General features: G+C 34.5%; 1 protein-coding gene across 4 annotated transcripts in view; it reads right to left on the reverse strand.

Moving 5' to 3' along the window:
- NBEA (neurobeachin) overlaps positions 1 to 14607 on the reverse strand; it is a 477681-nt gene that overhangs the window by 272196 nt on the left and 190878 nt on the right. For 3 of the 4 annotated variants that reach the window (XM_032678783.1, XM_032678781.1, XM_032678780.1), the window contains 2 exons: positions 6635 to 6789; positions 2508 to 2634 (listed from right to left, as the gene is read on the reverse strand). In XM_032678783.1, the coding sequence (XP_032534674.1) occupies positions 2508 to 2634; positions 6635 to 6789 (282 nt within the window). The remainder of the gene's footprint in view (positions 1 to 2507; positions 2635 to 6634; positions 6790 to 14607) is intronic. The other variant, XM_032678782.1, reaches the window with a different exon arrangement.

A 14607-nucleotide genomic window follows, 5' to 3' on the forward strand; every position in this document is an offset into this window, starting at 1 on the left:
TTTCCTTGGTGCCTTTACATGTTGAAAACTGACTAGAGTTCTGGTCCTACAGTTCCAAAAAGAACAAGCAAAAATGAAGAAATAAAACAATTTTTCAGGGAAGCAGGTGGCCCATCCACTACTTTTCCTGTACTCACACATACAAAGGAGTGAGACTCAGCTGATTCTACAGCCATTTCTAACTTTTATTATACCTTATAAAGTATACTGCAATCATAAGGGAATCCCTATGGAGATTAATGTAACTACTTTTCATGTATGAACTAAGAGATTTTAAGGGGTTTCTGTAAAGAAATAATATTTTGGTTTTTCCTCTCCATTTCTGGACATTCAAGGCAAATCAACTCTTGATAGCTTCCAAATTCAAGATTATTTAATTTGCAGATTAAAGGTAACACACATCTGAAAATAAGCTATATATAAATATATATATTATATACATTATTAAATTATATGTATAATATATATAGTATACATTCATAATTTATATATATAAACAATATAATTTATACATAGAAAGGTGATAAACTTTGACAGAAAAGATTGAAAGACCACAGTAGCAACATCAGATTAAAATAAACACTTTTAAAACTGTGAGCAAAAAGACTCCTATGGACAATTCTTACAACCTACTCCTCGAATTGATCACAAGGAATTACAAAGAGAGGTGAGGGCATAAACTGTCCCAGTCGCAAGCATGCTACCTTCCCAACCTCATTCCAAGCCAAACCTCTATCTCCAAACCAAGACTAAAATCCAACCTCATTCTCCTCCTTACTTTGCTCAGTCTACAGCCACAATCAGATCTTTTCTTATGCAGCTGCTATAAAGGAAGGCTTAGATAAGTTAGCTTTCACTTCATGCTCTCTGTCCCCACAAACAAGTCTGACTTTTAATCTCATAAAAGCTAAACCACAATGAATCCATATGACATTACAAAAAATAATATATTATCAAAATAAAGGTTGTTTCTTAGGCAGAGGGGGTGGGGCTGGGGGAGTGGTCAGAGGAAAGGAAAATAAACCCAAAAGACATTCCTTGGGTTGATTAGATTTTAAGTTATTTACATGTCAGTCACTAATTTAAGTTACTACTCAGAGTACAACTACTTCTGCGTTCAAATTCTGAATTCAAAATTTGCGTTCCAGATTGTGCAACTCAAGTTTTTCTTTGATTCCAGGACAAAAACTTTAAAAATGTCTGTGAAAAAACAAGAACATTTCATTGTTTAAAATAACTGAAAAAGAAATTAATTAATGATCCAACTGAAATTTAACATACCTATTTAATTTTACCAATTTAATTTTAATATGCATATCTGAATTTTAAAAAAGATTTCACCCTCAGAGAAGCATTGTCCTAGCATATGAAGACAAGAAGCAAAAAGGAGTGGTTTAATTACACCACAATTTTATTAACTTGCCTCATAAAACTGTCAAGCAATAAATAACATCATACAAATGGTCATTCTCTCCTTGAACATTTGCATTCTTTTGCAGTGAAGCCAACAGTCCTTCTGCCTTAAACCTGTGTCTGCACCCATTGCTGTGATTCCACCTGCATCACTCACCTGACCCTTCAGATAGGACCAGCAAAAAAAAAGGTATTTTTTGTCACTGTGTTTTAAATCACTGAAGCACTGATATTTTTTTAATGGTTACATAGGACCCTTGATTTAGGTTTATTTAATTTCTAGTTCATTTGGGAATGAAATCTCTTGTTCATGAGCTTCTAAGCTTGTTACCTCATGAACAGCTAATAAACAGCTAGTTTGCTCTCTCCACTCCAAAATTCTTAAAAACATACCTTGCAGTGACCAGCCAACTAAGGGACACTTGGCCACTCCTTAGTATATCCTGTGTCAGCTTCATAGGGCAGACATATGTGCCCCTTGAAAAGGTAAAAATTTGTCTTTAGAGTGTGCTGCAGCAAAACTGAATACTTGTACACAGCAATAACCTATTATACCAGATATTTAGTAGGAATGTCAGAAGGCATTTTCCTGGCTGCCAGTCAGTGTAAGAGAGGTATTAGCTACCCCACGGCACGGATCTCTTGCCAAACCAACTCAGATCCGGTGCATCATTTAGCTAGCTGCACAAACACAGGTCTGGTTTTGTCCTCTCCAGTTCAACTAAGGCTTTCACTTGATCAGAAGAGGTTGAGTCTCTCTTTCCAATTGCTAGTGCTCCATTAACAAATAGTGCTCACATGTTCCAATTCATACTATCATCACCGTACAAAGTAAAAAGCCAGCTAACTGAAAAATGACTTTTAATGAAGTTTTAGTGTCTGGCACAGTTTGAATAAGTTAGACTCTTCAGTTGAGCAAGTCAGACTTTTCAGTGAAGTGTTATTTTAGTATATACATTCTTAGTAACAAAAAGTTACATATAGTACAATGTATATAACTACAATAACGCACATTAGGTGAGCTTTTTTTTTTCTTTTTACACTACTTTTGAAGGAGAAATTATAATTAATATAAAAAGACAGAACTTGTGTACCTCATATTTTCAGCTGAATCCTCTGGCATTGGAGCAACAGTTTGGACAGCTGGGAGATTTTTGCTGGTAGCACCATTCACAAAGCTGGATGACGAAGAGGAAGAAGAAGATCCTGAGTCTACTGCACCTGTCCCCCAAAAAACACAGATCTTAATTCAGTCTAAAGAAACAAAACTTTTAGAGGCGTTAATATAGTCCTTGTATTATTAATCTACTTCTAAGTAAGGAAGTAGTGTTATTTACTATAAAATAATGAACACCATCCCATATAATTATCATACCAATTAATACCTTATTTAGCTACTATAAAAATAATAAACTTAAAAAGCTATTGAAAATCAGGCAAAATAAATCCTTACCTCATTTTCATTATTCCCAAATTACTTTCCAAAGTTGAAAACATTTTTACATCATCCTGTAAAGCAAGATCTTTCTAAAATAAAGGTATACTTAAGATAAGCTTGAGTGGAGAACAGAATTTTAATTTTTTTTTTTTTGAAAATATTTGTATATACACACTTGACTGCCCAGTTGCAACTATAGGCAGAAAATAAAATACAAATTAAAAAATTTGTAGATGGAAATTTTATAGGACTTGTAGGATAGAAAATTTATTTCTCTTCAGGGAGTAATGGGGGAAACTAGTGTCTGAGGTGTATTAAGACTCTAATTACAGTTTTTATGTTTCCTTCCTCAAGTCAAGGAGAATTTTAAGATCTTAAAAGCAGGGAAGGCAGTGGTGGTAGCATTTCAATGGGTTGTGAACAGCTGCCCAGAAAAAAAAAGATTCAGACAGAGCATACATTTATGCTTTAAGTGATCTGGGTCAGAGCTAAGGGCTAAACTTAGACTCTAAATGCCAATCTATCATGTTTGCTGAAGCGGTACTGTGAGTTCAGCCTCTTTGAAGCAAACCAGCAAAGGCTCAGAGTGGCCATGAGCAGTGAGAGTGCTGTGATAAATGCTGTCTGTGTTCTCCTGCACAGTCCTTCTGCAACACATCACTGCAAGAGACGTAGCAACAAACAGTCTTGTACTTGGAGTTCAAAGCCTGAGGGACTGCAATGCTACCAGAGATGAGGCTGACAGGCAACAAGATTTATCCAAGTTAGCAATGAGGGGCGGATGCCCCCTGTTTAGAGATCAATGACATTATTCTGGCAATTTTAAAAAATTGTAATTGTTAAGTCCTTATTGCTGGTCAGTTTTAGCAGCTGACACAACACTGTCCTTTGCATTACACAGGTATATATTCTTTTTCAGTTTCCTGCAGAGATCTACAAAGCATTTATAGATGCTTCACTGTCTAAGCAGTCAGCCAGTAGTGAAGGAGAAGTCATATGCTGGTAATAGTGAAAATTTTTCTGGCAGCATGTATGATTTTTATTTTTTTTTTTTATTTTCCTTTAGATAATTTTTAATGACAAAATAATTAAAGACTAGACTGTTGACTGGCTCATTTAAGAACATTTACATTCAAAAGAGTTTCAAAATGCAGCAAGATTTGCTGGGCTTGCTGACACTGGAGTAGCTGGTGAAGTTCCAGATATAGATTAGGAACTGATTTAGGCTGTTGTTTTAATAATGGGAGTGGGAGATGGATTGTCGTTTACACTGGGTGTTCTGACTTGGACTAAATACAAATTGTAAATGTACCCAAACATACCAAAAAGAAACACAAAAATATAAGGTAGGCTATCTCTCCCAGCCTCAGAATCACAGCAACTTAACTGGGAATAGGATAGCTTAAAAAAGATTAAGGCTTCATATATATATATGTGTGTGTGTGTGTGTGTGTGTGTGTGTGTGTGCATGCGCATATTTATATTATTTACATATTTATATTCATATATACACTGACAATACATATTTTTATTGCTTCTTCCCTTTTTCTTCCAAAGAAAAATTTTCTTCATTAAGGATGTTTAAAAATGCAGTTGCTAAGTTGTTTAACCAGTTAGGCTTCCAGAGGAGAAGGTCAAACAGAGCTGGAATTAGTGGATTAACATAGAAGTGAGAATCAGGATACGAATTACAGAAATCCAATCTAAAACCTATAAAACCAGTTTCTTACATAAAGAGATGAAGGAAGAAAACCTATCTCCCCAAAGATACATTCAAAGAACTAAAGGACTTCAGTAACATACATCTCATTAAATTGTGACAGTGACATTGACTATGACAGCGATGGCAGGTGGAATGTAAACACCAATTGCAATCCATGAATAACTGAAAAAAACACCTTTCACACAAGTCCAACACAGAAAATGCCTCACAGACATAACTGAATTTCTAGCATATCTGTGACATACTGTAAAAACAACTGTAAATAGGTTTGGGAGGACATCTAGTGTTTCTAAAAAATTGCATTCTGTTTCTTTACCATAGTAAAAAAAAAAAAAAATTTCATAGTCTACAAGTATATAAACCAGAAAGTATCTGGATACTTTATCTTATATCTCAAAAACTGACATACATGATTCACTGTTTTGACTACCATAGGCATACCTTAATTAAAAAGGGCAAAAGCATCACTTTAGTCTAATAGATATTTGAACGCTTTCAGTGTGATAATACTTTTATTAACTGTCATTAATGTGTTTAGCATCTGTAAAATGGTAATATAAAATTCAAATCTTCAAAAATTCAAATCTTCATAAAATGCTTTACTAAAGAAATTCAGTACACATATAATTCTAATTAAATCTGATACTTGCTGAAATTCTATTGAATCAATACTTTTCCTTTAATCAAGCTAATCAATAGATTAGGAATCAAAACCAATTACATTTAAAAAAAAAAAAGCTATAAAATCTACCAAAATAAGCAGCCTTTAATTCACAGTCAATCTACAATGGCATCTGCAATACTGTCCTCTACTAAGAAAAGTATTGGGAAAATGACTGATTTTAAAATGTAATTACTTACAAACAAGAACTACTATATTCCAGCCAAAACAGTTCAGATCTTTCATCAGTGAGAAGACTGAAAAGCTTACTACTAATCAGTATCATTTGGAAAACAGGGTTTCCCGTATAGGATATTTTTTTCATGACATAAGAATACCTAAAAGGAAATCCGTTCAAGATTAACAGAATTGTCTACACAAATGCAACTGTTCATAGAAGTGATAACATTATTCAGAGCATTCATTCCTTGCATCTGCCTCAGGATAATTAGATTTAAAGATTTTATTTTATCCTTAGAAAAATCAAAGTTCTATTACCAGGTATTAAAGGCAATATGCAAAAGGAAAGAAAAAAAAAGAGTGTCTTCATATTACTCCACATAGCAGAAGGATGCCAAAAGCTTCCCCCTCTATTTGCTGCAACCCCAGGGAGATTTTCACATATCTCAACTCTTGTTGAGATATCCTTGAGATATCCTTGAAGAGAGCTCTTCTCTCAAGTGCTTTTGCTTATTTTAGAAAGAAAACAGACCATAGCCAGACATTTCAAAGGATTTTAAGTAAATATCAGCTGCTCTTTGTAAGGATTAATTTCTCAATGGAAACATTTCTCCATGGTCAACAGGCTCCTTCATGATAGATAATCCCATTATTACTATTATAAATAATTAAAAAAGAAGGTCTAGTCCTCCTTCTATAGATCACAATAAACAACTACTGCTAAGACATGAGTACAGTTAAATTAAGTAGTTTTTTACTGAAAAACCTTCCAAAAATCATGGCATAATTTTAATTGACAAATAGCAATTGTCCAAAATATTCCCCTCCACAATCTATGATATATTTATTAAGTAGCAACTTGTCTTTTCTTTCTTTGATAAATAAGGAGGGATTAATTGGTACGTATCACATAGAGATCCTCCATTGCAGAGAGCAAGAAAAGTTAGCTCATTTACCTGCTAATCTACACTTACAAAAAAATACTGAGGCTATGTATTAACTTATTGAAGGCTGTGCAAGCTCAATGTGCACCATCAAAGATTATAAACACAGACCAAGAGAAAACACTGTCTCTAATAAGATTTAATCTTTCCAGGTTTTATTTCTGAACTACAAAAACAGCAACAAAAAGATGATTAAAAAACAAAACACCACTAAAGGTAACAAAAAAACCCAAACAAATAAAAATGAGGGTCACAAAAATATTTAAGGACAATACCTGTTGTATTAATCATACTTTTTGGTGTAGCTCCTGTTGCAGCAAATATATTAGGTGTACTACCCGGTGGCAGTCCGCTCCCAGCTGTGGCAGCTCCAACAGTGGTAACAGCCAGACTACCTGGAGGGGGTTTCTTTACTGGTACAACCACACTCCTATGGAAAAAGAAACAGCAGATTATTAAAATTGCACAACAGAGCCAGGAAGAATTTTTGATTTTGATGGGTTTAGACTGCTGTATAATTCTGTTGCTGAGGAATACATAGTACTGTAAATTTTCCGAACCTTTCTGAAATAGGGTAAAACTAAGTTCACAGGCCCCAAAATCATACTCCTATCCTTTGTCTGCAGTTTCATGAGATTCTGAGAAACTTAATTTGTCTTTCATTACCCACAAAATGGAAACACCCCACCTCTTCAATGATATGTTAAGAACACTATCACCTGTGTTCTAGATTTGCAAAGAAAATGTTAACTGTTGGAAATTATGTCAGCAGTCTAGCAGTCTATATGCATGTTGTCTTAATGAGTATGTTAATTTGTTGATCTTACTGAAGTTACCTAAGATAAATTTTTTTTTGTTAATCATCAGAACATTGGAATACAGCAGTTTATTCCTCAGTACCGTGAACATATCAGTCTTCCAAACATAGCTGACTAACAAACATAGTTTTGGACTCAGACTTCTGGAAAACCTTTATACTTATCTAGATCAATAGCACATGCTGCACATTGATCAGCAAAAATGCAACACAATGAATATTTGCTTTCACAATATTGATATTATTATGGTTTAAAAAGCAGTCTTGAAAATTTGAAGCTTTTAAGAAGAGAAGAGGGCTTTCATATAAAAGAATACAACCTAATATCAAATATAAGTAGAAAATACCGCATTCCAACAAACACTTTTTCACCTAGTGTTAAAACATACTCTTCTTTTTTTAAAAAGTTTGAAAACTAAAGGAATTGCTCTTAGGAGACAATATTTTTTCAACATTGGACAGCTGTCATAGTGCATACAACTATATTGACATTTTTCTATTTAATATTTCTTTTTATCTATGAGAAACCCTGCTCCTAAAAAGTCTATTTTGGTAGAAAACGTGAGTGAAAAACAAAAATGAGACAAATCATATTTGGATAATTTTGAACAGTATATTTTCATCATTATTTACATGTTTTCTGTTTAAGCAGATACACTCTTCATTAAAATTAATCATTGCGATAAAAAAAAGAGCCAGAAAAGGAAATTATTTAGGGTAATAAGGCCACATTTTGCTCAAGAACTTTCTTTGGTAATTATTTTGTAACACTTCTGTGTAAATAGGATGGCATATGATGAATCAAAAGGTGTGGCACAATGTTTCACAGTAATGTACCCTGTTCCTATAGGTCTGAATTTTCAGTCTTCCTGAATTTTAAAGACCAGTGATGACAGTGTACAAAACCATCCATAAGCATTTTTTTCTCACTCTTTTTAGATGGGTTACAATGTCAGTTGATGTCTCTGCATTCTGAACAACAGCTTTACCCCTACCTTGAAGCATGTACTTTTAGAAAGGTAATTCTAGGCTTATTGATGGTTTTTTGTGTCATTCAATTTAAATTAGAAGAAGATGAATTTGAACAACACAATAGCTATTGATTAAGATGAGTGACCCTAAAATAATTGCTTTTGTCTGTAGTTAATAATCTCTTACAATCGTTACTGATATGAAGTGCTTACATAGCAGCAGCTACAGCTGAACAAAGCTGTAGGGGTTAGATAAATCTGCTCCATAACACCATGAAATTTCCTAAAATTAGTTCCAATCCACATAAAAAGATCTCTAGCTCAATTAATACTCAATCAAATATTTGAGTTTGGCTTATTCATGAATACTGAATAAGTACTCAAGAGCAGAGTCCCTGTAGTGCCATAGAAACACAAGAAGACCTTAGGACTTGTATCTTAAGTGGGAACATTTCCCAAATATATTAATTTCAAAAGGAAACTACTGTCCTTACCTACCACCTTTGTTGAGAATTGCAATAGAAAGGCTAAGACTGGTGTGAATGAAAAAGGAATGGGAATATCTGGGTGCTGAGGCACAAGAACAAAAGACATGGCATGAAAAGGCATCTTTGACTGGCCTATGCTAATGGCACATGGTTATCAGGTCAGCAAGACCACAGGCAAGTGAGTAGCTTCACAAGATAACCCGACCTTGCAGACGAAACCGGTGAAGAACAATGACTTGAAGAGCTTGGGAAGGACAGAGAGACTGTTGGTTGGTCCATAAGGGGAAAAAAAAAAGGCATATCCAAAAGCTGGAAAGAGTTGCTGACATATGAAGAACCCAGGAGATGTGAGGAAGACTTTATAGATTTCATCCCATGCTCTCCATGCCATTGGACCTCCCATCTGGATGCAAGCAGGAAGGATGCCTGAAATGCTAGACAGATTCTTTAGACACACGTCCATTCTAGTGTTTGAAAATGTGAGACGGTGTGAGTGGATGACATCTCTTTTGGTTTGGGTTTTATTTCAAGAAAACAATTTTTCCCTCATATAAGGTCTGGTATTGGTATCTGCTAAATTGCCAATCCAATCACTGAAGAAGTATTTCTTACTTTTACGTTACTTTTCTAAAGATGAAGATAAATTCAAGATCTTCCTCCTTACCTTCAGACAATTCAGTGGTCTTCCAGAGTGTGCAAAAGATCATCTAACTTTGCATAGCAAAGACCACATATACCAGCTTTACTTCTCAGATGTATCAGAATCATAGGACAGTCTCAGTCGGAAGGGACCTTTAAAAGTCATCTAGTCCAACCCCCAAATGTACTGGCCTGCTATAAATGCAAAGATTCTTTTCTTATGAGTGTAGCTTAGGACTGAAAATAAGCTTCCAGAACAAGAAGGACAATCCTTCCCATATCCCACAGATACTAACATTCTACACACGGTTGGCATTATTTCATATGTCTAAATCACCACATTAAGACAGGTTAGGTGCTATTAAATTACAAACTATCAAGAAATATCAAGAGAAACCTCTCTACCATAAGAATAGGGAAAATCAGTGAGACATTATCATCCCAGACTGAAAGAAAATGTAGCTTTCTGACATGTCATACATGGTGACCTTGTCAAAATGTCTCATTCGTACTGATAAAACAAAATGCAGCAAGTGAATAGAGAATGACATTCAGATAAAGCAGATAGAAAAACTATTTGAACAACAGAACAGAGTGGTCAAAAATGTGCAAAACAATTAGAGGGACAGCAGAACAAGACAGGTGAAAGAAGATGACTGACTACTTTCAAGTAAAAAAAAGTCTTTTAATGAATTAAACCACTCAAACAGCACATACAGTAAAAACAGGCAAATCAAAGCAAAACAGACTTATGAAAAAAGTATGGCTATTTACTTGAGCATAATATGATTTGAGGAATGAATTTACTGTGATAGATGCCTTACATGTATCTGTCAGGCATTTGGGTTTTTTTATCACGGAGGAACAGAAATCTACAGACTGGAAGAAAAGAATACATACATTTCTAACATTTAATTTTAGGTCTTCTTTAGTACAATGTATTTCAGACTTCCTAAATGTTCCAAACTGGTCCGCAATTGTCCGAATCCCACCATCATGGTCTCAAATGATCCCCAATGATTTAGGCAGCAAAAATTTAGTAGCAATTGTCTGTAGCAACTGATTTCATTTCTTTGTTCATTGGGTGGTTTAAAACTCTAAATATGATTGTGACTACTAATCACGGTTCTGTTACTCCATGAGTGTCCTTTTCCAATTTTAAACCTAAGCCTGAAGTTATCGTAATTCATATCATGCTCAAGGTGAGTGTTGTTGATTCAACTCACATACCACTTATGCATTGCTGGTTCATTAAATAACATCAGCAAATAGCTACAGGATTCTTCTGGGTTTTAGAAATTTGCATGAAATAAGTAGATGGAAAATAATGCCATTAATGCATTGAACTGTAAAAAGAGAAAATGGAAATTAAAAATAAAATACTTTCTCAGATTGACTTTACTTAAATATTTAGCTACCCAGTGCTGATGACAGACAAATCAGGTTATGCAGGGCTATATTTTCCCTCTTTCTCTGTGATTCACATTTTGTATCTCTTCTCCATTTTAAAATTTAAAGGCTTTCCAACCTAATAACTCTGGTCAACCTAAAGGTCAGAGATAAGCCTTCAATACTGGATGTCTTGTGCTACCTATCTGAGTGGCAGCAATTAAATTAGGATCACTTTACTCTCTTGTGGGATATGTGAAATCTCTTAAGTCTGAATTAATATTTCTTGCTCCTCCTCTCCTCCCTCAAAGCAGCAGAAAGCATGAGGATTTTTCAAGAAGTATTCTTCAAAAAAGCAGTACAGATTTCAGGCAAGGTTTTCACAGAATTACTCCGTGTCAGATGTTCTTCTGTCAGATGTTTGAGAAGAAATCACAAAAGAAAATGGCTGACAATTTGTCTTCTTTATTACATGCTAGCTCGTTCCTACCGTTAGCTTCATTTAAGCTCTGAAAAGAAAGCTTAATATTTCTTCTCTGAAAGTTACTTATATTCTCCATATCTCTGTAGATGTCCAGTCCTTTATGAAACATGTATACTGTTGTACCCTCTGTTCTTCCTGAATTCAACCCTAGATTATGTCCTGAGTCTGTAACATGTCACTGTTAGTACATACTAACAACACATTTTGAATCTTACTTTAGGCAAGCTTTTATTAGGCTGACTGCACTAAAATAAGATTAATCTGAAATCTAGGAGGAAAGATGTAACTCAGAGGCAGCAGCCATGGAGAAGAAAAACTGGATTAAAAAAATGTGAGGTCTACTGAAAAGATAGGGAAAGCTCACAGAAGGACATAATCTTTGAGACTTATGCAAATGAAACCTTAGTGTTGAATCTCTATTTGTTATGAATTCTTTCAATTATTTGATACCATCCATTTATTAAAACATCCAAATCTTAAAGTACATGAAATTATCCTAATCTACTAAAAATTGCTTATTTCTAAATAGAAGAAAGCGAATCATCTCAGGTGTAGTTTTAGGACAAGGACTGGAAGTTCTTGGATCCTCAATCTTAGATCAAGCAGAAGAGTGAGGTGCTCCCAGTGAAATTCCCTCCTTTGCATTCAGGATAAATTAGCTGAAGCATCTAAAATGATCTAAAATATTGACGAGAAACAAAGCAAACTGTAAAAGATAAAAAAGCTAATTATCAAGAAAGATGTCTGGTCTTAGCTGAATAGACAAATTGGAAATATTGGAAATTTATTAAGTTTGAAGAAAGTGAATAGAATGTAAGTGAAGTAAATGTCAGAAACATGATCAAATATAAAGAACCCAAAGAAGCAATCAATATGAGGCATAGACAAGTATGAGTGAGGAATCTAATCCTGTATGTATGATGACCAAAAAAAAAAAGTAAAGGCTAAAAAGCAGCAATCAGTCCTGTAAAAGTCAATACAGTTTTAATAGTGATTTTACAGAGGCCTACTGGGGTAAAAAATCAAGACAAAAATCTAGTACAATTTTAATCTATATACCCAGTGAATTATATTAGAGAGTAGAGAGATGCTGGTTTTGCATCAACTTCAGGTCAGATATACTCCATGAATATGAATATGGAAAGACACACATTACACAGGTGATAAGAGTTTTGAAAGAGCTACCCTTGTACAGATTTCTAAGTGATGGACATGGGGATTATGATTACATCTTGAGGAAAATAAATTGAGGGTTAATATACCCATTTTTGGTTGATTTGAACCTATTCATAAATTTAGGATGATTTTTTTTCTAAACAAAAAGCTGAGGTGGCGATAGACTCTCAATTTCAATGATAGCACCCATCTAAAAAAATCTCTATTAGAAAAAAATAGAGATGAACAAGTGTAAGCTTCGGAATACAGCACTGGGTAGAATCACAAATAAATTCATAAACCATAATGGTCTAGGTTGCATCTAGTGGGACAAATGCAAATTGCCAAAAAAAAAAAAAAAAAAAAGAGAAACAAGAAATCCCCAAATCCTAAAAATCAATGACAGAGCCTGATTTTTGTCAGACAAAAGATGAGAAGGTAAAAAGGAATTATTAGTGAGTTATGCTCCATTAGTAGCAAATCTGGGTGAAAAAACGCTTCGCGTTTGCTTCTCAAAATGTCAACCTGGATGCCATTTTCAAGGAATTCAGTCTGACGTTAAAAGACATGTCATAACTTTGAGGATCCAGGCTCCAGTGTCCCCGAAATCTGTTTATATAGCTCATAATGTAATTACAGCTACCTTAAGACAGATGAGACAGAAGGTAGCAATATATTGAAAAGTAATTGAAAAATGCAGTTGTCCAGAAGCACTTGTGGGGAAGAGGTCTCTGAAAAGCTGCTCAAAGCTTCAGAGTTCGAAGTGAAATTTTTGATGTTGTCACTCTCAATCTATTGAAGAGCTGACAGACAATCAAACCCGTCTGGCTGCCTGGCAGCTCATTTTGCTGGCAGGTGGCAAACAATTAGACACACCAATTTGTGCCTCCTGATGACATTAAAGCATGAAACTAAGTTGTATGCAGGGCCTAGTGATTTGTGTGAAAGCATTTCAAAAATAATACTCTTTGCCGTGGCAACTCATTTCAGACTGCCACCTCCCATTACGGCTTTGAGTGGTGAAGACGACAGACTTGAGTTACGTGTGGTGCAAGGCCGCTTCTGTTCAATCCGTCATCAGCGCCCCCCGAGACCTCAATCCCCTCCTTTCATCAATATCACTTCATCATTTACATTCGATAGTACTTGAACTGCTGCATACATTAATTGCACACAAGTTCCATTTGACAAAACATGTTGGACACTTTTTCTGCTTTTACATTTTGTTTATGACCGCACAAATTCTAAGGAAGAATACACTGTACCTATTACACAATGACTCTTACGGACGTATTAGCAACGTACAATTAGAAGAACATGCAGAGCAAAACACTCCATATTAAATGCTAAAATAGAATTCTCAATTTCAATTCTATTTACAGGAGTTTGCTTTACATGGTGTTTACTGGTACATAAAATCAGTGATCATGGTTAAAGAAATATCTTTAAAACAATGAAGATACTGTTATTTTTCTAGAAATTACTTATTACCTCAACTCTTTTTTCACGAGGCACTCAGACATCCAAATGTAAAAAAAAAAAAAAAGACAAAAAAAAGAAAAAAATAGTCTAGCCTTACAAGGACCAAGAATATCTTTAGATTAAGGTGAAAAATGCATTTCTCTAACCTAGATTTGCTTATAAATATGGGAACACTGTGTTTATTTTAAAAAACCTGAAACAAATAGAACCTGACAAAACAATACACTCCATTGCTCATGACTTTCCCTAGGGACAATAAAGATGACCACATCGTGCAGTGAAGTACCAAAAGCTGCATAAACTACAGCAAGAGATGATCCTACAAAAATAAAGTCCAGAGGCATAGTGTTAAATTTTAACACTTTTTTAAAAATAAGCAGCTTTTAAAAAATAAGCAGCTTATCTTATTTAACTGTTATTTTTTATTGGTAAACACAATTATATTTACATGAGTAAGTATAGAAAAATAATCATGCTGTACTTTTTTTCAGTTTTTCAATGGTAATTGGGATACTGTAGGCAACACAAAATGTTCAGAAATCACCACAAGCCAAAATTCATGTTGCTTTCTCAATTAATACTTAAATTAATTCTAATATTGTATCAATACACTATTCAAAGTTTTTTTCCCCCTAACCTTTGCTTCATCCCCTGTGAAAAGTTATAGCGTTAGCATATGAATCTACTTCATTTTGTAATTTGGAAAAGTGACACCATCACCACTCATATTTGCCTCCAAAGATTGCCAAAGTGGTCAAGTACTTTGAAAGTATGAACCAACTGTACAGAGGAGTATTTCCTTGAACAATGGGCATCATTCAAT

The sequence above is a fragment of the Chiroxiphia lanceolata genome, chromosome 2 (genome assembly GCF_009829145.1).
Source record: "Chiroxiphia lanceolata isolate bChiLan1 chromosome 2, bChiLan1.pri, whole genome shotgun sequence".
Classification (NCBI taxonomy): domain Eukaryota; kingdom Metazoa; phylum Chordata; class Aves; order Passeriformes; family Pipridae; genus Chiroxiphia; species Chiroxiphia lanceolata.